The sequence below is a fragment of the Vanessa tameamea genome, chromosome 25, assembly GCF_037043105.1.
Source record: "Vanessa tameamea isolate UH-Manoa-2023 chromosome 25, ilVanTame1 primary haplotype, whole genome shotgun sequence".
Lineage (NCBI taxonomy): Eukaryota > Metazoa > Arthropoda > Insecta > Lepidoptera > Nymphalidae > Vanessa > Vanessa tameamea.
In genome coordinates this window covers 2,233,453-2,259,822 of record NC_087333.1, presented here as the reverse complement: position 1 = coordinate 2,259,822, position 26,370 = coordinate 2,233,453, and the positions used below count along the sequence as shown (strand labels likewise).

Genomic DNA, 26,370 nt, shown 5'->3' with positions numbered 1-26,370 from the left:
AAAGTGTACGCACTGGGTGTTGCACGCTTATCTGTAGCGGACTTCCAGCATGACCACTTTATCCTGGAATACCTGTCTGGACTTAAAAGAAAAAAAAAATCCAATAAATATATTGTGATTGTTTTCCAAATTTGGTGCGAATGTGCTCTGAATGTGTAAAGGATGGCTGCGGACGACTGGACGTGCCTATTTTTAATGTTAAAATTTGTAGACGAAATTGAAAACAATAGTTTCAAGTTAGCGATGAAAGAAATTGTGTGCGATGGAAATATTATGATATATTACGCTTACTTTAACAGACGGCGGTTTGTTCTTAAAGTTAAGAATCATGAGTATTATCTAGTTTTTAGTACACTGAAACAAAACTTTACAACTCTGATTTGACGCACAAAACGTCATGTGCTTTTTTTTTAAATTTATTATCTATAATTAAAGTTTTTGTTTCAATAGTCGATAAAAATATTTTTGAGAAAATTCGATTTTTTATATAAAGCTTTAAGGGCAGTCCGTCTAAACTAACCCTAACGCCCAACCTAACCCGGACTAGATACACTCGTCGAGATGTCAGCGTTACGTGGAATGGATCTGCGAGGAGATCCACCCGTCCCTCGACACGAGACAGCTGAAGCGGCAGGCGGACGTGGAACTCGCGGAACGGTTAAGGAACCGAGGCCGAACGGATGTGGTACCCGGCGTGGAACCTATTCTATCTGGCGCTGAAGCCGTAGCCAGGGAGCTGGACGAGTTGAATGCGAAACACCAGAGGCTTCTGGACTTGTTATATGAGAGACTGAGGAGGATAGCTGCCGCCAATCCTGGAGATATTGTCACATTGGTGAGTTGAATTTGACTACTTAAATGTTTGGTATTTAAATTTATCGCAAGTTTTAATTTACGAAGAATTGAACTAACTTAATTAGGCAAAAAGACAGACGTCGCGTGAGAAGCAACTAATGGTTTTGAATGAGATTTTCATTGAGATAATTGTTTTGCATTGCGTTTTTCGAGATAAAAATGAACGTTTATTTACCCGGAAACTAAATTAAATTCTTAATCAACCCAAATTAAGAACGCAAATAAACGGACCTTAAACTTGTTAAACATTGAAAATTCTCTATATATTGAAAAACAGCAAAATATATTTTTTCTCTGTTCGTCAACCGATTTTATTATTTGTTACGTAGCTAATGAGAAGCTTTAGTAGTATCAACTAGTTGTCGCTCACGGTTTTGCTCGTATTTTAGGATTTGGTCGTCAGATTAGATCAGATAGATTTGGCCGTGAAAAAGCAACCGATAGACAGACAGAGTGACTTTCGTTATAATATTATTTATAATATTGACAGTAATGATGACGATCGAATTTCGTCAAGTTAACCAGTATTCGACTGGTTAATTGAAATCATTGAATTCCAATTCGAAAACACTTGTCTCTAGTAAGGACGTACGTTTCACTTAATTCACAGCAAATGATGTCACGATTGTGTCATTTTATCGCGTGGACCTCGAAGGAGGCCATCCACTAGCAGGCGCCAGTTTTGAATAATAAATCAGAAAATGTTAGGCCTCTGTGTTTACAGAACTAGTTTGCGCTTTAGATCATGACTGAGATATTGACTTTAAATGGTCATTATATGTTCGGAAAAAATACGAATATGTTTGATTTTGTGTTTTTATTAAATTATAACTGAAGAGGTTTTAGATATGATCTTATCTCTTTGAATATCAAATTCATAAATTTCCTTTTAATATTTCGTTTATTTTTAATTTTATTTTCCTATTCTAATTTAATATGGCATGTTGGCATGTAGTATTGTTGTGATTAATTATATATTAATTCAAGCCGAGCAATAAATTAGATCCATACTAAAAAATTAGGATGCCTAACGGAAAATCCAACTAGACGTTTAACCAGAAGATGCAGTTGGTTTCGGAGATTTTAGTATATACCTAATATTATTACAAAACTAACTGCTCTTCGCAGTTTCATCCGCTTCAAATTGATACTATTCATCTTCTGGTATAATTCTGACATCTTTTATTATCAATTTTATGTACCTATATTGGTTTAGTAGTTATTAGTATAGACTACCTAAATTTTTAATATGGATTTGGTTTATTTGCCACAAAACGTTGAATAACGTTTTGAATCGAGTCTTAAACAAATACGCAATGATCCAACCGTTCTGTATAAGGCAAATCAACACCCACACATTGCTCTACAGTCAACGTGGGCCGATAATAAATGTTTTATTACGAGCCGCGTAATTGAGTTTATAGCGAACGCAAAGGTTAGGTGCTTTATGTCTACTAAATAAGGTATCCGATTAGCCAATACTATCTAACATGTAATGTTCTAAACCTTTTTACCGAATACGTCCAATTGACTAAACGTTATGTTTAAAAGGATATATATATCTATACTTATAACTGCAAGAGCTATTTGCGAATTGGCGAAACACTATGGTTTTTCCATAATAGCTTTAACGCAGTTCGTACATCGTCTGATATACGAACTGCTTGGTGAATAATGCTCACCTTAGGTCATACATCGCTGTATTCATTAGTAGGACTTGTGTCGTGTTGGTGAGTGCCACACACTTAGCGCATATTCTGCTGTCACAGTATATTTTTGTATTGCTGTTCGGATTGAAAGTTGGATGAGACAACAGATTTTGCATCTCATTGTTATCGGGGTATTCCCGATGTAAGAAATTGTTTATACTTCATACGTTGCTAGGGATTAAGTTGATCACTTACCATCAGATGATCAAGCTTTTCTGCTTTAATATCCTGAGCAGTTAGCGTTTCTCAGTTGGTCATTATCATCATCATCATCAACTCACATCCTCAGTTAAATCTTTCTTCTTATTTGTGAACACAACAACAACACAATTCATCCTTATTAAAACCCGTGGTTTTCTCTGGGCTTACAGTACTCTATTTTATTCATACAACTCTCCTTAAACATATTTGTCCCTTGGCTTTTTATATCCATAATAGATATATCTGTGGTTACCACCAGTATAAGACTATTGCAAGATTATTAATATAGACATACTTATTTACCGCTACTTCAGAATCATTTCAGTAAAACATTACACTACACAATTGGTTCTTATCTTTGAACGATTTATAACATCATAGCCCAATCGGTAAACTTGTAAGTGCATCCAATCGAGGAGTACTTGCATCTGGGTATTATCTGTAGTGTTTTCGAAGTCGATTAATTTTAATGATTAAATGGTATTAATATTAGTAGTCTATAATTGATAAATGAAGTCTGAATATGGCATACGCTCCATACATTCTTCAAGTACGTTAGCAGTATTTCCTAATTCAGTTCGAGGTTCTATGTTTTTTGTTTTCACATAGCCAGTGACTTTGACGTTAATGAGTGAACGAGTTGAACATGACATTAAAACAATTTTGCTTTTAAAATTTTACTGTTATCATCAGAGAACGACAGAAAAAAAAAATATTTGTTGGCCTTGGAAAAATTCGAAAATGTGATATGTCACAGAATCGCTGGGGACTTTTCCTCGCAAATTGGCTATTGCTAATAAATAATTGCCCAGAATTAATATGCATAATATGCACATAATACCTGTCGGTAAACCTACTGATCTTATCCCTACACACCGCTATAATTCAAATCCTATTCTCGTAAATTCTAATATGAATTTCAAATGCATGATTATATATTCCACTTAAATCCGTTACTTTAAAACCACACGATGACGTAATGTTGATAAAATCGAGCAAAATTTGTACGTATACTTCACCTCGAACCATTAAAAAAGATTAATGTACCCAAAAATATTTATTTGTGCTAAAACTACACAATATTTATATTCATACTTTTACACTAATATTATAACTGCAAAAGTAACTGTTACGATTTTGATGATATTTATTATGGAGATAGGCAGCGTTCCGGAAAAGGACATCGGTTTATTGTTATTACGGAAATTATCTCTTATGGTTCTGAAAAGTAAGGATGTAAAACTCATTATATTCGTTAACTTAAACAATGTTGGTCAATAAAGCCGCGGGTTCAGATAGTGTTCTATAAAATAACCAACATTAATTCTATTCTTACCAAAAGTAAGGTTTATTGATATAAGACCTTTTAACACTAGACCATAGAATTACTCTATTACGTAATATTTATTTACAAATGAGTTGACGTTGTGTTCAAGTAATTATAAGCACGTCCGACTCGCATTATTGTTTGACTTTTTATTCTAGTAGCAATTAAACTATTCCGTCGATTTTATTTCTATACTTCTCTTCGCATTTGTTAATAACTACCGATTAAAATGTTTTAGCAATTTTAGTACGAGTCTTTAAGATGAGAATTTTTATTGTCTTGGAAAGGTTAAATTATCGTTACGATTACTTATATCTTGTAAACTAAAGATTTGTATTTCCGTAGGTTTTCTTGATTATTTATATAAGAATATATTTCAAATAATGAATTAATCATTTGGAATTGTCAATAATTTCACGTTTGGCTAAATAGTATTATCATATACGTATGTATATAGTGTTTTTGTATACGTAGTTGAATTGTAGAGTAGTTTGATGCCTGTTCGTGATGTTGCATAAACAACATTATCTATTTTGCACTTTAAATGTATCAGGATTTTCGCAGAGTGCTTAACTCTCAGATAAGCTATATAAAAAGTAGGAGATTACGTCATTTATATAGTTGCAGTCAATCATCAACAGATAGCCCGGCGATTTGACGCGACGATTTTTCAGTACCGCGCGAACGACGATTGCTGATCGACGCACGTTCATACAGCCTGCGTACAGCGATTTCGAAATTCGAACGAGTTTAAAATCGATGTGCAATTTAATTTGTGCCAGTGTTTTGTGCATTTAATATTTTCAGAGAAGGTTCAGTGACCAAAGAGTTTATATCGTTTGAAAATATCTACTGTGAATTATTTTTAAATAAATCGTACCTTGACCTTGTTGCGTTTAATAACAATACAGAAAAAAAAATAACTACAGATTACACGATAAAATAACTTTACAGCATTCGATAATATTTACCGTATCAGATATTAATGAAGCGATCAATATAAATGCAGTCACGAAATGACATTCGCGATAATCGACGTTATAGGCGGTACATAGTACGCGTTAACAATAAAAATTAAATCAAGTTTTTCTGGATGTCGTCGAAAGCTGTTCCAGCGGTGGTTTTTGTTAAATTACGTTTATACAACATGAATTTTTTATTACACTTACCAATCGAGGATGATATGACATACGAGTTACTGCGTTCTTGAATTTGGAAATAAATATATTAATATTTTATGCCGAATGATTTCTTTGCTTGGGATGGTTAATAATTTTGACAGTACCAAAATCTTCCGTGGTGGTTATAGCTTATCATAAATTATTACTTATATACTTATCATAAACTTTAAAAAATAATAATATTTGTCACATTAGTGAACTAAGTCGTAAAATATCAAATTGATTACTTTTTAATTAGTCGTAAAAAATATATTACTTACTTCTAATTACTCTAAGTGAAGCGTTCTTGAAATAGTAAATTAATATTGCTATTATAAAAAAATATATATTGTTCTAAATTTAAATAATCCCGATGTACCGATGTTATAACGGTTGCAACTTGTTTTTTAATCGATTACAAATGTTAAGCGCCTTATCAAAGTTGATGTTTATGAAGTATTAAAAATGATACTACAATGCCGAGTAATCTTGTTATCGGTGCAGTAAAACATCGATAATTCCTCATTAGTTTAAACTCTACCGATTAATGAAAAAAAATTCTGCTGCAACACTATTGTGTTGAAATTCGGTATGAAACCAGCTCGAACCCCAATGACGGACATAGACAAGTTCAAGGCAGTCTTTGAAGCATTTTCGTCTCAAACTGAATATCACGTGGACGAAGGTGCGGGTTCAGCTAGTAAGATATTAAATTGATCCTCATCTTATTGAATCTTGTTGCTTTTTTGAATCCGCAAAAGTCATGCATTGTGAATTTATTGACAGCTTAAAGTAAAATACAATACTCCAAGAAGGGCTGAAGGTCAATGAAGCTAATACCGTCTTACTTAGGTACGCATTAACGACGATACCTAAAAATGTTGCATAGGAGGAGTTAATTGGACAATGCTATCTTCTTCTTTCAAATGTCTAATCAATTATGAGAGAAAGAGATAAATCAGTGTTTAACTAAACAACGTTCATAATTCTGGCCATAATTTAATATGTGTTATAAAAGTTTGACTGAATACAATTATCTACTTTCTGAACTATTACAAACTATAGTGGACTTATTCATGTTTCAAGTTGGAGAGTTTGTTTGCTTGAATGCGATAATCAGAGGAACTCTCCTTAAAAATGGCCTTAAAGAACGTAAGGAATTCAAATTAAATGTAACCATAAACAATTCCAGTATTTAGGTAGAGAGATGAACTCAATTCTCAAATTTTCTTGTTTATGTTTAGTTCGAACGAAATCTGGATAGATAGGAAAATATACTTATAAAGTAATTTAACTGTTGGTATCAATTGAGAGTTTTTCCAATGGTTGTACTGCAAATGGCGTAATATCGTCGTCACATTAATCACGTTTGTGACCTCATTCACAGCCATGACCAAACCAATGATGACTATTTTTCCTCTCTTAAGGTCACTGCTATTAAAACACTTCAAATAATACCTTTAATGATTAAATTTTATGTATTGATTATTGATGAATATAAATCTCCATTTATAAACTGTTTTATTAAACGGTTTAAGTTACAAAAATAACTAACGGTGAAGCCTAATCGAATTAATTTCATGGTTGGTCAACTTTTCTTGAAATAATTTCTAATGAAACGGCGTGCAGAGTTATTTTGGTCTCAGCGTTATCATGCTTTGTATTCGAATCAACCTGTTAGCGTCACCTTTATTAATTCAATGTTTCGCCTCCATACCTCTCAGGACGAGTGCATTCGTTCTAGTTTTTTATTATTAGTATACCATGTTCCGGAGTTTTAGTAATTCGGTACGTTTGTCTGTGTATATGTATATATAAAAGTAAAATACCACTCACTGATTAATCATGAAATCTCAGAAACTATAATACCTACAAACTTGAAATTTGGCAGGTAGGTTCCTTATTCTATTATCCGCTAACATTTTACGAAACTCTACCCCTAAGAGGTAAAACAGTTGGAAGTTTGTGTTTTATAAATTACACGTGGGCAAAGCCGCAGGTTCAGCTAGTTTACCTATAAATGTTCTTTAGGTTATGATTAGTTAAACAATGTTGTGTATCCTTCTTTCGAATGTCAAAACACCGATGACTGAAAGAGATACATCCGTTAAAGAGCTAAAGCTTAAAATTTAAATAGTCCTTGTTTTCAAGACAATTCGATCTATTAATTAACGTACTTTTGAAATTCTAACCTTAACCTTAAACGTATTAGTTTTGTTTGTATCGTCAGTTCAGGGATTCCTTACATTTTTGTATAATACTTATCGTAATTGTTAATCGTGACGAAATCCTATTTTGCGTTCTAGTCAAAATGTCATTTGGCAACTAATCGCTATAGACTGAAACCAAACGATCGCCACTTGCCAGATCGCCTATTTTCACAGACACGTGACATTTTGTTGTCAGTAATTCGCTAATTTTAAACCGTATTGCCTATGAAATAAGGGCGTCGATACTATTTAGTTGCATACTCAATAAAGTCTTGTAAATATTTTTTGTAAGACGACAAATGAATATGACATAATGTGAATAATAGTAGCTTTTTGTATTTTCTTTTTTTTTTAAATATGGCGTTTTCGTAAATAGACTTGGCAAAATAAACGTTAAATTTCAAGGTCATACGCCATATTCTATAGTCACAAGTCGGTACATTATTTTTACGATTCAAGGTGACGCGTGAATTATAAACAGAATTACAATTAGGTCTTTGAATGTCCTTTAAAAATAAAAAAGGCCAACAAATTATAAATTTTATTTTGCTACAGTTGACATGTTGTCAGTGGGTTTTAGCGTTATTAGAGTGTATCCGAATCTTACCAGAAAATGATCTCACTTAAGTAATGTATTGACTTAACCAGTGTATTGAATATTTACATAATTTAACATTTACTAATAAAAATTTTGCTCTAGATATAAATAGACAAATTATTTCAGATTGTTTGTTAGTTATGTGAATTAACATTGGAATTTTTTAGGTTACTATTTGAAAACAATTTTATAAACCACGTCATTTGCTCTAGTTTTCTAATTCATTAGAGCATTACCCGCGATAAACCTAGGTTCGTTTTCTTTGCAATGCGATCAAGCGTTAATTTAAAAAAGAAAAAAAACATTTTTATCGAGATATTTTTAAAGATTTGAGTAAGATCAATATGCTTAGCTTATACAGGAAATTCATTATATATGTATATACTAAATTTAATATTCAATCAGTTTTATTCTGAACTGTATTAACAAAAAATAAAACATGAAATCCCACACTATAAATAATAATAGTAATAAATTTCTGCCTTTTCGTAAAGATCGTTGCACGTCTTAATTCGGTCATCGACCTCATCGGAGACGCATTGGCGCGTTTTTACTAAGTCTTCGCTCTAAATACACGCTTTTGTTTATGCAATCGATGTTTTTTTCTGGATATTTCTGTCTATAAACAAATTTAAACAGATTATATATCATTTTAAATTTAAATTAATCAATAAATATCTACTGGTAAAACAGTATATTATCAAAAGTAAATAAAGTATTTCATTTTTTTAAGTACAGATAAAACAGTATACAGATTACATAAATATTATCAGAGTTATGAATGAATGAAGAATTTAAAATGTTTATAATTAGTAATTACATAACGCACGTGTCACTGCCGGCTGTGTGTTGTAAATCATAAAGGTTTTATGAAGAAAAAAGTACATATACCTAGCAACGTTGAAATTCGAATTTTAGGTCATCATTCGATATCGTAGATTGTGTTTATGCGTCGACAAGCAAGAATTTATTTTGTGAAACTAAACGAGTTGCGCCTGTTAAAATTAATGAATTATACATTATTTTGTTGCTCAATTACATTTATCTCTAGATATTCTTTGTTTTTAATTAAATAATACATCAATTTTAATGTTCCCCTAGTTTGTATTTTTGTGGAATACACAAATAAAATAAAAAATATTATTCCTTTCTAAAAAACTTACTTCCGACTACATTAAATTTTTTTTTTTTTATAGTTAGTGGTCACCCATAAACACTGACGCTGTAAAAAAATATTAACGATTCCTTACATCGGCAATGCGCCACCAACTTTGGGAACTAAGATGTTATGTCCCTTGTTCCTGTAGTTACACTGACTCACTCACAATTGAACCGAAACACGACGACTCTAAGTATTGCTGCTTGGCGGGAGAGTATAAAGTGGGTGGTACCTACTCAAGTGTGCTTTCACCCTACCACCAAGAATAATTATGACAGCTTTCGTTAAATATTACTGGGCATTACGAATAACTTAGTTTTACACGTACATATTATAACGACTGCCATGAACTTGGCTTGTTTTCAAAATTTTTAACTTTTTTATTATACGTTTATGCTAAAACAAACACATTCGACTTCCTTCCTACACTTTAGTGTTTTGTTAAGTTTTATATGTACTGAGTCACGGTTTATATTTAGATATTACTTAAGACTAAGATTATGTGTTGTAAATATTTGAGTTTCCACTGATCGGACATCTTACGTGCTTGTTGTATTATCTCGTGGCGTAACTGAAAAGTTTATAGGCAATTAACAGTTGTGAAACGTGAACTATTTTAGTAATGATAATAATAATATATTTGATTTTATTTATTCAATACAGAAGCATCACGCTTACGTACCTACTGAATACTGATTAACATTCAAAGCTAAAAACTACAATAGGTTTTGAAAATAATTACCCAGGCCTGAGATATTTACGGGACTATTTTTTGTCAAACTTCAAGATTTGCTTCCATAGTATTACCTTATCGCATGTGATAATTTTCTTACAAAACTTAATATGTAATTAAATATATGGAAATGTATTATAGACGTTCAACGAATTAAAAATGAGTAATCGCGTAATAAAGTTATGCCTTCGGAATCGAGCTAGCCTTTTTATTTGCCTAGCTAGCCTATTTTATAAATCCGCCAGTTTTTATAAAATTATATCAGACATTACCTCTTACTTCTAATGCAAGTAGTAGTCAACAATAAAGTGTTCATTTAAATAACTTTGGACTGCACGCTATCCTTAAACATATAAATACAGAGGCCGGTGCTATCGTGTATTTTCCAAAGGTAACTTTAATATTTGTGAAATGTAAAATAAGAGCCGACACAGCCCATTGGATAATACACGTGAATCTTGCCCGAAAATTACGAGTTCAATTTCGCACGACTAGATGTGAACAGTTCGTCAGAAAACTTAAGTGTCTTAAATACAGCCATGTTTATTCCACAGGCAGTGGAATTTCGTTCAAAAAGGAGATGAGGCATTTGTCCGGCATTGGGAAATAGAAGGGCTGTCAGAAATCATAGACTTTATTATATACTTTATTTCGATTTTTCAATTAAATAAAATGTAAAATGATATAAATGTTATTGAAATGCTAGGAACGAAAAAATATTTTAAAACAGTAAATTCTTATTGAATTATTCATTACTTCGAGAGGTTTCTAGTGTTGATAGGACTTTGTGCAGTCAACTTTAGGTAGGTACCACCCACTCGCCATTCTATCGCCAAACAACAATCAATATTTTGTATTGCTGTGATTCGGTTTAAATAATTACATACACAAAGCACGTAACATCTGAGATGTCATGACTTTCGACGCTTCAAAGATGTTAGGAGTTGTTTATATTTGATATAATATCAATAGGTCTATTTATTTTATAGGTTATATGTTGTCTGGTCTGTCTGTATGTCTGTATGTTCTATGCCTGTTTGCCTTTATTACTATGTAAACTCCAATCGAATCGACTTTGTCAAGATTTCAATATTTAGCTTATTCCAATGAAGATATTTTCTTCCAATACTTTAATTTCACTTCCAAATTTTCTATAACAATTTCACCATCATTTAAAAAGACATCTTTCTAAATGAAAACCCTAGATCAATTTAGATCTTATTTGTAACTATTTCTGGAATTGGAATAGACTATACGTAAATTATCTCAATACATATTCTATACAGCTATATATTGGTACAACTCTAGTAGTTAGTAATCTATTAATAACAGACATTCAAATAACACGTGTATGGCAATTGTACCTGTATTAAATTAAATGTGTTCTAATAGCATTATTTACATAAAGGAATCAATGAATTAATGTAAAATGCAAATGCAATGAACAAATGTAATTGCATGTAGATGTATATATTTTAATAAACGTTCACATTGAATATATAATTTTTAAACTACTTCCAATATGTTATGTAAAACGAACAACCATTTATCAAAACATTGAATTGAAGCTCTCACACCTGATTATAAATCTTACAGGTTTCGTGTGTATTGACATCAACGTAATAATTCCATTTAAGTTTATATATCAAAAAAGTTTATTAAGATTTATTGAACATTTTCTTTACCGCCCTATGAGAAATATTGGGGAATAGAGCGCACAGAAGTAATCTTAACACAGTTTCTAGCCGGTTCTGTTCGGTATAGCATCGGTCAGACCTTGAAGGTGCTTTACAGGGTACATTCAGATTAATCATACGGTAGTATATAGTATAAGCAATAACGATTCAGAAGCGATTACATAAGAGGTTACTTGAGTAATGTTTTGTTTTTGATATTGAATTTTCTTAATAAAATTTCCTTAATAAAATTGTGTTGTCCTTTCTTGAACAAGGATCACAAGTATTATGATTCATAGACGAAGCAAAAATGATTTATTACTAAAATGTAACACAATATTCCAATTTATTAAATTAACAGACGAGATACTTAATCTCTACGTATAATTTACGTATGACAGAACCATCTTAAATATGAACTATATTGATAAATAAAACTCGGTTGTAATATATTTTATTTTTTTTTTTTAAAATAAGGCAGATACTTAAATTTTTAGAACCATACATTATTCTGGTTACACTCGAACGGGACTATTTCTTTTCGAATCGTCGGCGCGTTTATCAACATTATGAATAAAGTGTAATTTTTTTCTATTGGATAGAGATTTTGTCATTGTATATATCGCTGTCAGCGACATGGAAGATTAAACTGTACGGATTGTAATTACAATAGTTTGTCCCTGGCTAAACATTACATAAGAAGATTATTGAGATTAAAAAATATAAATAACATTGTACATTGTTTAAAATTACAACGTACACAGCGGACATTATTGATTTAAGCAATGTCTTCATATACGGTATACATTCAATAAATATCAATTCATTTTTGTCTGTCTGATTTTTACACTGAATCTACGAGACCAAACTTCAGCGTACTACTGTACTACTTAGTATATAACTAACAAACAGGAAATAATTTTATATTAATTTAAATTCCACTAAACCACTTTTGAATCATGCATTTAAATACGCAATCAGAATGAAATAACATACGCTTTGTAATTAGAAATAGTATTTTTATCATTATTAATACTCCTTGTTGCGACAAAAAGTTACTACGTCACTTTAAGGTCATAGGGTCAGTACTATTAGTAGTGTCGGATCGATATATTCTGTTTTAGATTTTATAGCAATCGAATAAAGTTTATTTTCATTCGGCTGATATGTTATATTACTTTTTAATCCCTAGTCCATTTTAAGGCACCGCACCGGCGCAATGGGATGCGCGCGCATCTCCCAGTATCGAGTGGCCCAGTCGTTTTCCTAACCTCAAATTATTTAGAAACAGCTGTTATCAAAAAAATCCTAAAAGACATATGTAATAATATTCAGCGTAACAATCATCGGTCCCGACTGGACGCGTCGGAAACTATTACGAAATGATTTAAATTTAGAATGCGCGTTATTTTTTTTCGGTTTACGGTTTTCATGCTTTTCATTCAGTTTCCAATCCGCACGTTTAGCGTACACTCGTGCCGTCATCATAAATAACTATTTTCCTTTTAATTACGATAATATTTATCCAAGCATTGTTTTTTTTTAATTGATTTTTATTTGTGTTTATTACGGTTTTAATTGTGTGTTAAACTATTCTAGGTTGTGAAAGAAAATGTTCTAATTTATTGCATTTTAAGTTTAATTAAAAGATAGTGTGAATCATGTTTTTACTTTGTAAACGTTATAAATGTGTTTAGTGTCGTGTTATTTATCGTTGTGTTAAAATGGAGGAGTACGAGTATGACTTCGCGTTTGAGTGCCGGGTTGGTATTAACATGTGCTATAGTACTTACGATAAAAATTAAATAAGTTTATGTATTTGCTGTCAATATGTCAAAATGTTGCCATAAATAATTGTTATATTAAAGCTCGAGATTAAAAAAGTAAATTCAAGTAAGTTTTGTCAATAGACAAACGATTAAAAAGTAAGACAATTTATATGATTAATTAAATATATGACCAATATAAGTAGTTTATCAGTAATACGTGTGTGTTAGGCTTTGATACAGTAAGTTATACATATGTTCAATGCACATGTCTGACCTACAATCGAATCGAATTTTGCAATTCAATCCAGTCTCTTGAATGAATATACATTATATATATTTGTCAAACATTTATATGTATATGCTGAGAGATATTTGTAAGGACCGGTAGTTCATAATAAAAAGTAATATTTTCAAATTGTTCAAAAAATAATCATTTTAAATAATAAACTGGTTTGGAGGTTTTGGGGCAACAAAGAAACCCAATAAATTGAACAAATTTTGCAGCCGGGCTGGAATAATTAAAAAAAAAATTACTTTAATTCCTTACACTATCTCATAAGAGAAGAATAATAATCATATAAATGATTATGATTCTCTACATATAATTTAAATTATAAATATATGTTGATATAGTAAAATATTACATATAATACGTCTAAATTGGGTTGTTCTTTGACTTATAAACTTCTATTGTCAAAGCCACTTTCTTGCGTAGGCTCCTTGTCCGAATAACGGTCCTGACTAGAACTAACCTAAACTAAAATATAAAGCGAAATTTTGTAAGTTTTATTGTAAATAAAATGCTTCAGTCACAATGTTTAGACAGGACACAATCTATCTGGAGACATAATAAACCAACGATCCTTTGTAAAGAGGCTTTTAAAAGTTTCTTATTTAGCTAATGAAAAAATAAATATTACAACAAAACAGTAAACTCAACGCTCAACGCAACAATAACTTTATAAAGGTTTTTTTGTTTAACTTGAAACATACGATTATTGATTCCGTAGAATTCTAAAATATAAAAACAAAGAATGAGCGTTTGTTTGTTTTTATCTCATATCTCTAAAACCAATTTACAGGTTTTCAGCGTATAATGTCTTTATTGTCATTTCTTTTTTTCCAGCGCCTCGTTGAGGCAATGGCGCCTCGCTCAGCGCGATCCTTCCGCCAAGAATTCAACATGCAGGACCTTGCGACAACAGAGCACACGTATACTTCACATTTTACTTCTGAAAAGTAAGTAAAACCTAAACATTCGCATATACAAACATACGAACATACCTATGACGTTACATTATCGACGTACACACGTGCATTTTATAAATTGTATATTACGAATACTTAGCTTATTTTGCTAAGAAATATCTTTGTAGGCAAGCGCAGTAAAAAAGTTAAATACTTCGTTATTAATTGAAGCTATAAAAAAATTAAATTATAATTTGAATTTCGAAATTACCACAGATACGTCAGAACGTCACATTCAACAGAGATCGATGGTCACGCACCGATTAAATCAATGACTAATGGCAAACTGAGCTCACCGAGCTACACAACTAAGACTATCATCGGAGATGACGAACGACCTGATATAAGAAATCTAAAACGTGTTCACAAAATGTATGAAGGTCCTAATATCATAGAATCCAGAGGCATCGTCCACCCTGAAACTCGAGAAATACTAACAGTTGGCCAGGCGATAAGCATGCGGATATTGGACGTACGAACGGGAAGACTTTTGTCTTCTCCTAACACAAAACAAACTATTAGCATTGAACAAGCAGCCAAGGAAGGTCTTATTGATCCCAAATTGGCTGCCAGATTAACTGGACCCTGCGGCATGACAGAAGATGGCAACGAAGTTACATTGTTAGAAGCAATCCAACGAGAGCTCTATGATGCAGAACAAGGACTGACAGATCCTGCGGAAAAGAGAATTAAGGTGACTGTCGAGGGTGAAAGAGCCAACCAAGGAATGAGTATATCGGACGCACTAAATCGTGGTCAAGTCGACTTACAAAGAGGTCTCTATAGGTTACCCAATGGAAGCTACATTTCAATCGCAGAAGCCTACCAACGAGGATATCTTATCTATAATGAGATTATTAAAATTAAATCGAGTGCTTTATCTTTATCAGATGCAATTAGCCAAGAATTAGTAGATCAAAGTGGTTGGATTTTGGATAGGAATTCGGGTGATAGATTTCAATTAGAAGTTGCTATTAAAAATGAATTAGTTAATCCAAATATAAGAGAGGTCGTAGATCCCAAAAATGACACAAAGATAACACTTGCTCAGGCGATAGAGAAAAATATTATAAATACAAAACATTCTAAATATGTACACAACATGACAAAAGAGAAAATGACTTTTAAAGAAGCCGCCAATAAACGTTTTATTTGCAAACCAATGACACTTAAAGATATTTGTGATAATAATTTGATGACGAACGATGGTAAAATTTTATCCCCGACAAATAGAACACCTCTTAATATTTTAGAAGCTATATCCGCGGGCGTGCTCGATAGCGATACTATTAAATGTGTCACTGATACTACAACTGGTCAATTACTTACTTTGTCTGAGGCATTAGGAACTAGAATAATTCTTCATGATAATAAATTTCGCGATAATTTAACAGGTGAAATTTGTACCATTCCAGAAGCCGTAGATAGGGGTCTAATTACTTCCGTATCACAAAGATCCATTTTCGACATAGACGGATTCAGGGATCCGAAAACTGGTGAATTTATTTCATTTAATTCAGCACTAAGTAAAGGTTATTTAAAATATGTTAACGGTGAAACTTTCTTAAAATCTGAAAGTGGCGATTTTGTATTTTTAGAAGATTGTCCCAAAGTTTCAATAGTTCGTCCGGAAGTGTTAGAAATGTTTAATCGCAAAATTGGGGTATTCGAAAATGAAAAAGAATTGTCGGTTCTAGATGCAGTATTCAAAAATGTTCTTGATCAAAAGTCAGGGTATCTCCTTGATTCTAGTAACAAAAAACCTATACCTTTTAATAAAGCCGTTGAAATTAATATGATTACTCCGGAAGGAGCTGCGTTGTTGAATTCCCTTTTAAATATCACGTTAACTCTCCAAACAGTAACAAAAACTGTAAAAAGGTATGTGACTGTAACGAATACGTCGAATAGATCCGAAACGATCATAACATTTGCCGAAGCAATACGTCGCGGTCTTATAGATGAATCTACTCAAACTTTTACTGATCCCACGACCGGTACCGTTTTTCCCATTCAACAAGCCTTAGACGAAGGACTATTAGGTGTCGATCAAAATGATCCACATATAGCTCGCCTTTCTGATCGCGTAACAAAGAATGAATTGATCCCTGGTCAAGTAGTAGAGTTAAAAATTACCAAAAAATCTTTTATTAAAGACTTACCCCCCAGTCCAGAGAGTAAATTACACCAAGATAATAGGCCCGAGACTGTCAAGAGTCCCGATTACATAATGAATCGTGAATCTGTCCAACCTCGTGAAATAATAACTCGTCGAGTAAAAACTGTTACGTCAAAATCAAATGTTTCTGATCCTTCAATAACATCTCTTACTATTAAGAAAAATACCATAGAACTACCGCTAGGTGGCTGGACTCTTCAAGAAGCAATTCAGCAAAACTTTTTCAATCCAGAAACGGGAATGTTTATTATTCATGGTACTGACAGAATTTTAGATCTTAAAGAAGCTATAATGCTTAACATCATTAATCCAGAATCTGCTTATGTAATAGAGCCAAAGTCCAGAAAAGAATTACCTATTCATAGGGCTTTAGAATATCACATCATAGATAAGACGGGACATTATACAAATGGCAAAGAAGTGCTGACAATGGGACAAGCAATTGAACAAAGATATATCGTCTGTGTTTCAATTACAAAAACAACATCAACCCAAAAAGTTATCACAGTTACCTCAATAGCAGGCATGCCTGATAAAATGGAAATTTCCGAACTGATCCGAGATTCACCTGTACCTGACTATGATGAACAAAATATTTTAGAGCCAGTACAAATTGCACCTGGCATTATTTATGATCCTGGTACAGCTTTAGTTATATCCACTACTTCAGGAGTTTCAGAAAATATCATCGAAGCTGTAGATCGCGGTTTAGTACCAGCTAATAAAGTGCATGTAATGGATCCGGAAACTACTACCCAGATTACATTAAAACAGGCTATAGAAAAAGGAATTATAGATACAAACTTAGGTGAATACAAAACCACATCAGGTAAAAGTATAAGTCTTGCAGATGCCACAAAGGTAGGTCTCATAGCAGTAATAGGTTCACCTCTAGTTGCTGCATCTAAGATAATTCAAGTTGTTAGGAGTACTATGGTAGTTGACCCGAACACAGGTGAGGAGTTACCTATGGAAGTAGCTTATGAAAGAGGACTTGTAGATCCAGTTACTTACAAAAATTATGAAGATTCCATTACAAGTAAAACACCAGAATTAGATATTACTGAATCAAAGGATAAAGAATTTAATTCAGATAACAGCATAGTCTCGATTTCGAAGTTAAAGTCAACGACGATTTTAGATCCCTTCACCGGAGAAAAATTGACAATAGAAGAAGCTAATAAAAAGGGTCTCGTGGACCCTGCTACATATAAAAAATATAAAGAATCATTGAGTGATTTTGCTGAGATTAAAATGCAACAAGAAAATGTAATAAATGAAGCTGGTTCTAGTGAAACAAAATTGACGCAATTACCAAACAAACCTATATCGGTTGGAGCAGCTGTGTCGGAAGGCTTTATAACTGTTGAATCTATTCAAAGTAGTCTTACAGCTGATAACAGAAAAATGGCGGATAATGTAACAAAGGACAAAACTTTACATAAGCCTGATACCATACAACTAAGTAAAGATCAAGTCTTAGCTAAACCATTATATAGTGTCGAAATCAAGGACCGTAAAACCTCTACACCTTCAATTGACATTAAACCTGTTGTTTTACAAAAACTTAGAAAGCATGTTGTTATGCCTAAGGAAGCAATTGAAATGGGTTTGATTGACAAAGATACCGCGCAAATCTTAGATACTATTAAAACATATATAGATGATAAAGGTAATCAAGTAACACTAGAAAAAGCTATTGAAATCGGACTTATAGAGGAGAATAAAGGTAATATTATAGATCCAGTACATGGAGATAATATTACAATCAAAGAAGCTTTACGTCGAGGTTTATTAGATCCTGAGGGACAAAATGAAATATTAATACCGTTAGCTAAAAGTCTTGCGATTCCAGAAGTTCTTGAACAAGGGTTATTACACCCTACATCAGGAAAAATTATCCACCCTGAAACAGGAAGTCATTTGTCATTAAGAGAGGCAATTATTTGCGATATTGTCGACCCATTATCATCGGTCACTATTGCTCCAGGCAAAACTATATGTCTGCATGAAGCTATTGCAAAAAATATTATTGATAGTGAGAACAACATTGTAAGAACGTCCAACGGTTCACTTGATTTAATCACAGCAGTAAATGCTCAAATATTTCCCAATCCCAAAATAAATTCTGCAAAAGAAATTTCTCCTGCTGGGATGACACTATCAGTTGCAATAAAACAAAATATTGTTAATTCAAAGACGGGTGAAATAAAACATCCTCTCACGGGAAAAAGTATTAGTCTCAATCAGGCTATTGAAAAAGGTATAATCATGAATATTCCTTACCCACAATCGACCGCAACGATTTCTATAGAAAGGGCTATAAAAGATGGCATTATTGATTTAGAAAATGGAGTTATCATTGACCCAAAAACGAACGAAAAAATTTCTGTAGACAAGGCCTTAGAAAAAGGTATAATAGCAGTAATACTTAATAAAGATATTAGTGAAACAGGAGGTATAGTCACAACAATAACAGAAACTTTTACTTCCCAACATACCGTTACAACTAAAATGGTAGAACTTTTAGCGGATTATGTTTTGATAAATGCTAATGAAGTAAAAAATACAAAAACAGGCGAAATAATGTCAATAGAAGAAGCTCGAAGCAAAGGGATTATCAGAGATGAACAAACGAGCAAAGAACAATTTATTACTAATGACACAAATATTACTTTTGAAGATGCTTTGAATCTTGGTTATATAGATTTAAACAAAGGTACTTTTACAAATCCACAAACAGGAGAGACTATTTCAATTGCAGAGGCTGTTACCACTGGCATATTAAAAACAGAAACATCAGATGCTCTACCAACTGACGGTAAGGAAAAACAAAGCATGGAAATGCTTGACCTTAATGAAGCCTTTGAATTACTTTTTGATGAAAGAACTCAAAAGTTCCGAGACCCAACAGCACCAAATAACGTGATTACATTCACTGAAGCCTTACAGAAAAACATAATTAACCCTGAATCAGTTATTTATAATATTGAAGCTGGTAAAGCAACAACATTACAAGAAGCTTTAAATACAGGATTTTTAGATAAGACTACTGGTAAAGTTAGAGAACCGGAAACTGGAAACACTGTTGATATTAAAAAAGCAGCTAAGATGGGTATAATTGCAGTCGTTGCTGCCCCAGTTTTAGCAGGAATGGCAGTTGTTGAAGGAGCAAAAATTTTGGGCAGCAAATTAACACAATCTAAAAATGAGGAAAAACGTATCACTACTACTATTGCACAAACTATTATACCAGAAAAAGAAATGATCGCTTCAAAGAAAAACAAAGCATCGTCAATAGGACAAGAACAACCTCCTTCAAATAAATCCAAAACAAATAAATATCCTCAAACGGATCATTCACCTACTGAGAGTTATATAAGAGCAGACGAGGACACAGCCTCATTAGGTACAAAAGAAAATAAAAAAATGCATGATATTAAAGACGTCGCTCAAACAAAATCAGTTATTCGACCCAATAACAAAAAATATGAAGTTGAAATGAAAGAGGATTCTAGTAATGTTCAAATTATGACAGAAGCAATATCGATTGTTTCTGAGTCGCCACAACAACAATTAATCGATGAACTCTCTAAGGTTAGGAACGATAATCAAAAAGAACCCGGTGATGTGAAGTCTTCAAAACAAAACATCGATAAAGGCTTACTCCCTGATAAAAACACTATGAAAGAGCAAATAGAACTCTCCAGTAATTCCGAAGAATTGCCTGATGAATCAAAAGCTCCCAAGGACATCAAACCTAGTTTGGTAAGTAAATCTAAAATTGATATCATGCAAGAAAAGCCAACAATTCAAGAATTTAAACAAGTTACACCAGATGGCAAAGAAGTGACTACTGTTGTCAAGACCACTATTTCAAAAACTGACCCTGCTAAATATGTAACTGAACATCATGGTACTACCATAACTACAGCGTCACAAATAACTACGATTGAAGTTACTCAAAATGCATCTTCATCTTACACTGTTGTTGAACAATATGAAAGTGAACCTTTGGAACAAAAGCAACAAACTAAAACTATCGAACCTCTTGATGAAATAGACAAAGCTGTTAAAAATGTCGACAAATCATTACCAGAAAAAACTTATGAAAAAGTAGCAAAATCTATCGAAATGGAAAAACCTAGTAATGATAATATGACTAAAGAAAACAAAATATTACCGATTCAAGGCAAAAATCAACCTGAAGAATCACCAGAGAAATCTAGTATTCTTATTCCAAAAGAAAATAAAAAGGATATGTCAGTTAGCAGTTTGGAGTGTAATGACATAGTAACTGCTCTTAATGAAGGGTTAATTGGCTCCGAATCAGTAATAATTACAGACCCTACATCAAGACAGCAAATTTCATTGAAGGAAGCTTTGAACAGAGGAATTGTCAATGAAAATATGAATGAAATTGTAAGCGATAGTGGACAAAAAATGAGCTTTGCTAATGCGGCTAAAATGGGTTTAATAGCAATTGTAGGAGCACCTGTTTTTGCTGCATCCAAAGTTGTCGAACTAGTAAAGGACAGCGTTAGTTCGGATTCGACGGCTGTAAAATCGAAAGATATAGAGTTACAGCAAGATTCAAAAGGCGATAAGGAATTAAAGGCCAAGGATAAACAAATTGAAATACCATCTAAATCAGACACAAATGATTCCCATTTAACTATTACTACAAAAGAGGATAGTAAAATTTCAGAAACAGCTCAAAAACTTGATAAGAAAACTTTGATCGACCGATCTGAATCGAATCAACCTTCAGTTGATGATGGAAAAACTATGTCAGCGTTATTAATAGACTCTGAAAAGCAACCCTTAAGAAGTATTGACGAAATTACTGAACAAAATGTCACAAAAGTTAAATCCGAACCACTAAAATTAATATGTGAAAATATTACTTTAATAGACGCAATCGCTCAAGGAAAAATTGAACCAAAAGTCTGCAGGATAATTATTAATGGCGTAGAATCACCACTGACTGTTCAGGATTCGTTAGAACAAGAGCAAATAAGTAGATTTGCTCCTGTAGATGTAGTTTCTAAAAATTGTATTATTGTTAAAGAACATAAACCTAAATATTCATTATCTATTTCACAAAAACTTACACCTGAGGAACTCTCTGAAATGGGTGTTTATGATATAGAAAAACAAATATTTTTAAATCCAAAAACCGGTGCTAAAATTTCATTTGAAGAACTAGTTTACGGACTTCACGTTTTTGACCCGGCGACAATTTTAGTTAAAGATTTGAATAGCAAATCCGACGATTATATTTCCTTTGACGAAGCTATTTCGCGACCTATTATTGATAAGACAAGTGGCCATATGGTTAACCCTAAAACAGGTAAGCGCGTATCCTTCTTAGAGTGTGTTCAAATAGGATGGATTGTAGAAACACCAGAGGATGTTTCCGTTCAAGAACAGGTAACCGTTGAATCAGCTTTTGAACAAGGTTTATACGACCCAAAAACGGGAGAAATTAAAGATATTAATACAGGTGAACTTGTACCTATTGGTGAAGCAGTTCAGAAAGGCCTTATCGATCAAGAATCTTTGCTAATTAGGGTCCCCCAAACTAACGAAGTTATTACTTTGTCAGACGCTATTGAACGAGCAATTGTAGAAATACGTGGCGGAATAATAACTATAATTGAAACTCAGGAAATAATTGAAATATCTGTTGCTATTCAACGTGGTCTAATAACTATTTCTCGACGAGCAATATCAATCGAAGCCGTAATTCATGAAAATATGTACGAACCCAATACCGGTAAAATAATAGATAAAGTTACTGATCAGTTACTAGCGATCGACGAAGCAGTAGAAAGAAATATTGTCCATCCTACTATTTCTGAAATTAAAGATACGGTTTTAGAAAAATATGTGCCACTATCTGAAGCTCTTGATACAAAACTAATAAATCCTGAAACTGGCAAAATAAAAGATCAAAAGACTGGAAAATACATTCCATTAGACGATGCATTAAAGAAGGGTCTAATAGCCACAAAAGCAGTTACCTTTTCTTTACTCGATGTAATTGAATTAGGTTACTACTCACCAGATACTTGTAAAATTTTAAATCCACGAACTGGCGAAACCGTTACACTGAGAAAAGCTATTCAAGACAAACTCATTGATCCCTCAAATATTAAAATTAAAGATGATAAGTTAGACACAGTAGTTTCCTTTGAACAAGCTGTCAAAACAGATTTGTTAGACTTAGACCGAGGAATTATAACATCACCCCAAAATAACCTTAAAGACGCATGCGAAAAAGGTTATATAATCAGTGACAAAAAACCATGGTCATTACAAGAAGGTTTAGTTCAAGGCTTTTACGACCCTGAAACTGGCTTGTTAACAATTAATAATGTTACTATGACTCTAGACGATGCAATAAAAATTGGTAATATCAACCCAGAAGCCTTAACGGTCCGAAATTCAGTTACCGGGGAAATCATTTCTCTTGGAGATGCAATTAAAGCAGGTATTATTGATTCAAAAGAAGGTAAAGTAACAGACCCTATTCAAGGTGATAAAATTTCTCTCACTGATGCTTCTGAACGTGGATTAATAGTTCCAGCTAAACGAAAACTTAGCTTACCAGAGGCTGTATTCAAAGGTTTCTATGATCCTAAAACTGGTAAATTCTCCAACCCACAAAATAAAGACAAAATGCCAACAGACAGAGCAATAAGAAAACGTATGTTAGACCCGCAATCCACCCTAGTGCATGTAGGCGGTAAAGTAATTCCATTTGAATTTGCGGTAGATAAAGGTATAGTTGACGGTAGGACTGGTACAATTTTGGTAGGAGCAGAAAGAGTAGACTTTAGGGAAGCTTTTGAAAGAGGTATTTTAGTGGAAGTTCGCAAACCGCTATCATTAATGGAAGCAATCGAAAAAGGCGTTTATAATGAAATCACGGGTCTCTTCATGGATCCTCAAAGCGGCAAAAAATATACACTTGCGGAAGCTATTAAAAAACATTTAATTGATCCACACTCCGTACATATTCAAGACAATAGGCTTGGTAAATGGGATAAAATTACATTACCGGAATCAATAGAAACAGGTGTAATCGACGATAAATCGAGTAAAATTAAAAATATTAACAATGACAATGAAGAAATAAGTCTTATGAAAGCTTTCGAAATAGGATTACTCGTTGATAGCAAAGCACCTATTAGCATACAGCGAGCACTTCATCAAGGACTGTATGACGATTCCACCGGTAAAATTATTGATCCAGTAACTACACGAAAAATTACTTTGCATGAAGCAATCAGACGATCTATAATAAGTCCAAAATACCTCTGCTATTTTGACAAAAAATCTGAAAAACCCTTATCGTTATCTGAATGCTGTCGTAGTGATATTGTTGACAAAAGAAATGGTAAATTTAATGAACCTGGGTCTGATGTACCTATAACACTTTCCGAGGCCATGAATTTGGGTCTCATAGTCGATATTGAAAGTGCCGGTTTCTCTTTATACGAAGTCTTAGCAATGAATATGTATGATATAACTGAGCTTATGTTTATTCATCCTGTAACAGAACGAAAAATTTCTCTTAAAACTGCTATTTCTGAAGAACTAGTAAATCCAGAAAATTCATTTATTAAAAATATTCCCTCTAGTAAATATATCAATTTAACCGAAGCTATTAAAGTCGGCATTATAGACGAAAATAACAGTATTTACATTCTTCCTAATGGAAATCAAATTAATTTATTAGATGCTAAGCATCGCGGCCTCATTGTAACATCAAAGAAAAATCTTAGTCTTGAAGAAATCATAAAGAATGGTCTCTTTAGAGCAGACAATGGTAAAATTGTTGACCCTAATACTAACGAATTTATAGATATCAATAAAGCAATCGAAACTAATCTTATTAATCCAGATATCACAGTCGTTAAAGATAGTTCTACGAATAAATTTAAACCACTTATTAACGCGATTCATGAAGGTGACGTTGATGTTACAAAAGGTAGGGTTTTAGATACTAAAGCAAAGAAAACATATAGCTTAGATATTGCATTCGATAAAGGTTTACTTGTTACGGTCATTCAACCTATAACTTCACAAAAGATTTCTAGACGATACATTTCTGACACTTCTTCGCCTAAAGAAACAGTGTTGCGAGAGTTTACTCTAGATGAAGCAATTAAGTATGAATTTATAAATCCCGAAACAGCTTTAATAAAAGATCCACAAAAAAATAAGTATATTCCTTTGAAATCTGCTATAAGTAAAGGTATTATTGATAGTAACGCTAAAGGACTGTTTGATTCACAAAGTAGGTCGCGTACACTGTGTTTTGTTTTTGAAAACGGATTAATAGTTTATGTTAGGGAACCTTTAACGTTTGAGCAAGCAATTGAGGAAGGTCATCTTAATATAACAACTGCACGCTTTACTGATCCTCAATCCAACGATGTGTTAACTATTAAAGACGCAGCCATTTTGGGCTATATCGATCCGGACACGGCGCTCATTAAAGATAATCTTAAAAAAAGGCTAGTAAAGCTTCCTGAAGCTTTCCGTAAAGGGCTAATGGACGCTGAAAAGGGTAACATATTAGACACCGAGACCTCTAAGCTCAATACATTAAGCGTTGCAATTGAAAATGGACTTCTCATGACACCAAAAAAGAGTTTTACTCTAATAGAAACGTTAAATTTCGGTATTTATAATCCAACAACTGGTGCATTAAATGATCCTTTCATTACAACAAGTGTGATGGATCGAAAACGCTTAACATTAGGCGAAGCAATTCATCAAGGTATCGTTGATCCGTCAAGTACCGTGGTAAAAGAACCGGAAACGGGAAAGATATGGCCATTAGTACAAGCAATAGAACAACAGCTTGTGAACCCAGTGGAAGGGAGACTGGTGATCGATCCAAAGAAAGGAATCAGTCTCGATTTAGTCAAAGCTTTGAAAAAGGGATATTTGCTGCCAGCAGAAACGAGGGTGAGTTAATTTCGTTTTAATTTTGTGCTTCGATCAAGCAAAGGTTTTGCTTTACAACTTCCTATGTTTCCACTCTTAGATGGTGATCTTTTTTATCTAAGCGTTTGGCTTGAAACATTAGCATGGCACGACACCCACATGACTTACGTCCATGACTGGGTTATAGGCGTAAATTAATTTATAAAGTAATTTAATACAATATTACCTTACTTAATATTGAAAATATTTTAAATATTACCTATAACCAAGTCACATATTCATCGATATTATTTGCCATCGTTTCCTATGGTAGTTGCAGCACATAGAGCATACAGAAGGTCGAAATTACATTTATGCTATATCACAGGATTAACGTTATGTTAAACAAGCTTAATTATCGTGATTCCGACCTAAATTTGCAGTATTATTTGGAAAAATAAAATAAAACGCTTCCTAGCTCTCTATTGACGTAGTGAATTTTCTTTGATCTGTTATGTGTCTTGTGTTATAGATGCTTAAGTTTAGGTAAATTCACTCGATAATTGACAGTTCTCTTGGTATTCTTCTATTAAAATGGAATGA

At 32.9% G+C, this 26,370-nt stretch overlaps 1 protein-coding gene across 30 annotated transcripts in view; it reads left to right on the top strand.

Moving 5' to 3' along the window:
• LOC113401796 (dystonin) overlaps nt 1–26,370 on the top strand; it is a 265,057-nt gene that overhangs the window by 194,814 nt on the left and 43,873 nt on the right. For 23 of the 30 annotated variants that reach the window (XM_064218869.1, XM_064218864.1, XM_064218865.1 and 20 more), the window contains 3 exons: nt 548–835; nt 14,524–14,636; nt 14,862–25,809. The exons of 3 other annotated variants lie outside the window; for them this stretch is intronic. In XM_064218869.1, the coding sequence (XP_064074939.1) occupies nt 548–835; nt 14,524–14,636; nt 14,862–25,809 (11,349 nt within the window). Of the gene's footprint in view, nt 1–547; nt 836–4,760; nt 4,905–13,227; nt 13,392–14,523; nt 14,637–14,861; nt 25,810–26,370 lie in introns of those variants that run through there. 4 more of the 30 variants (XM_026641852.2, XM_064218877.1, XM_064218876.1 and 1 more) reach the window with 3 other exon arrangements.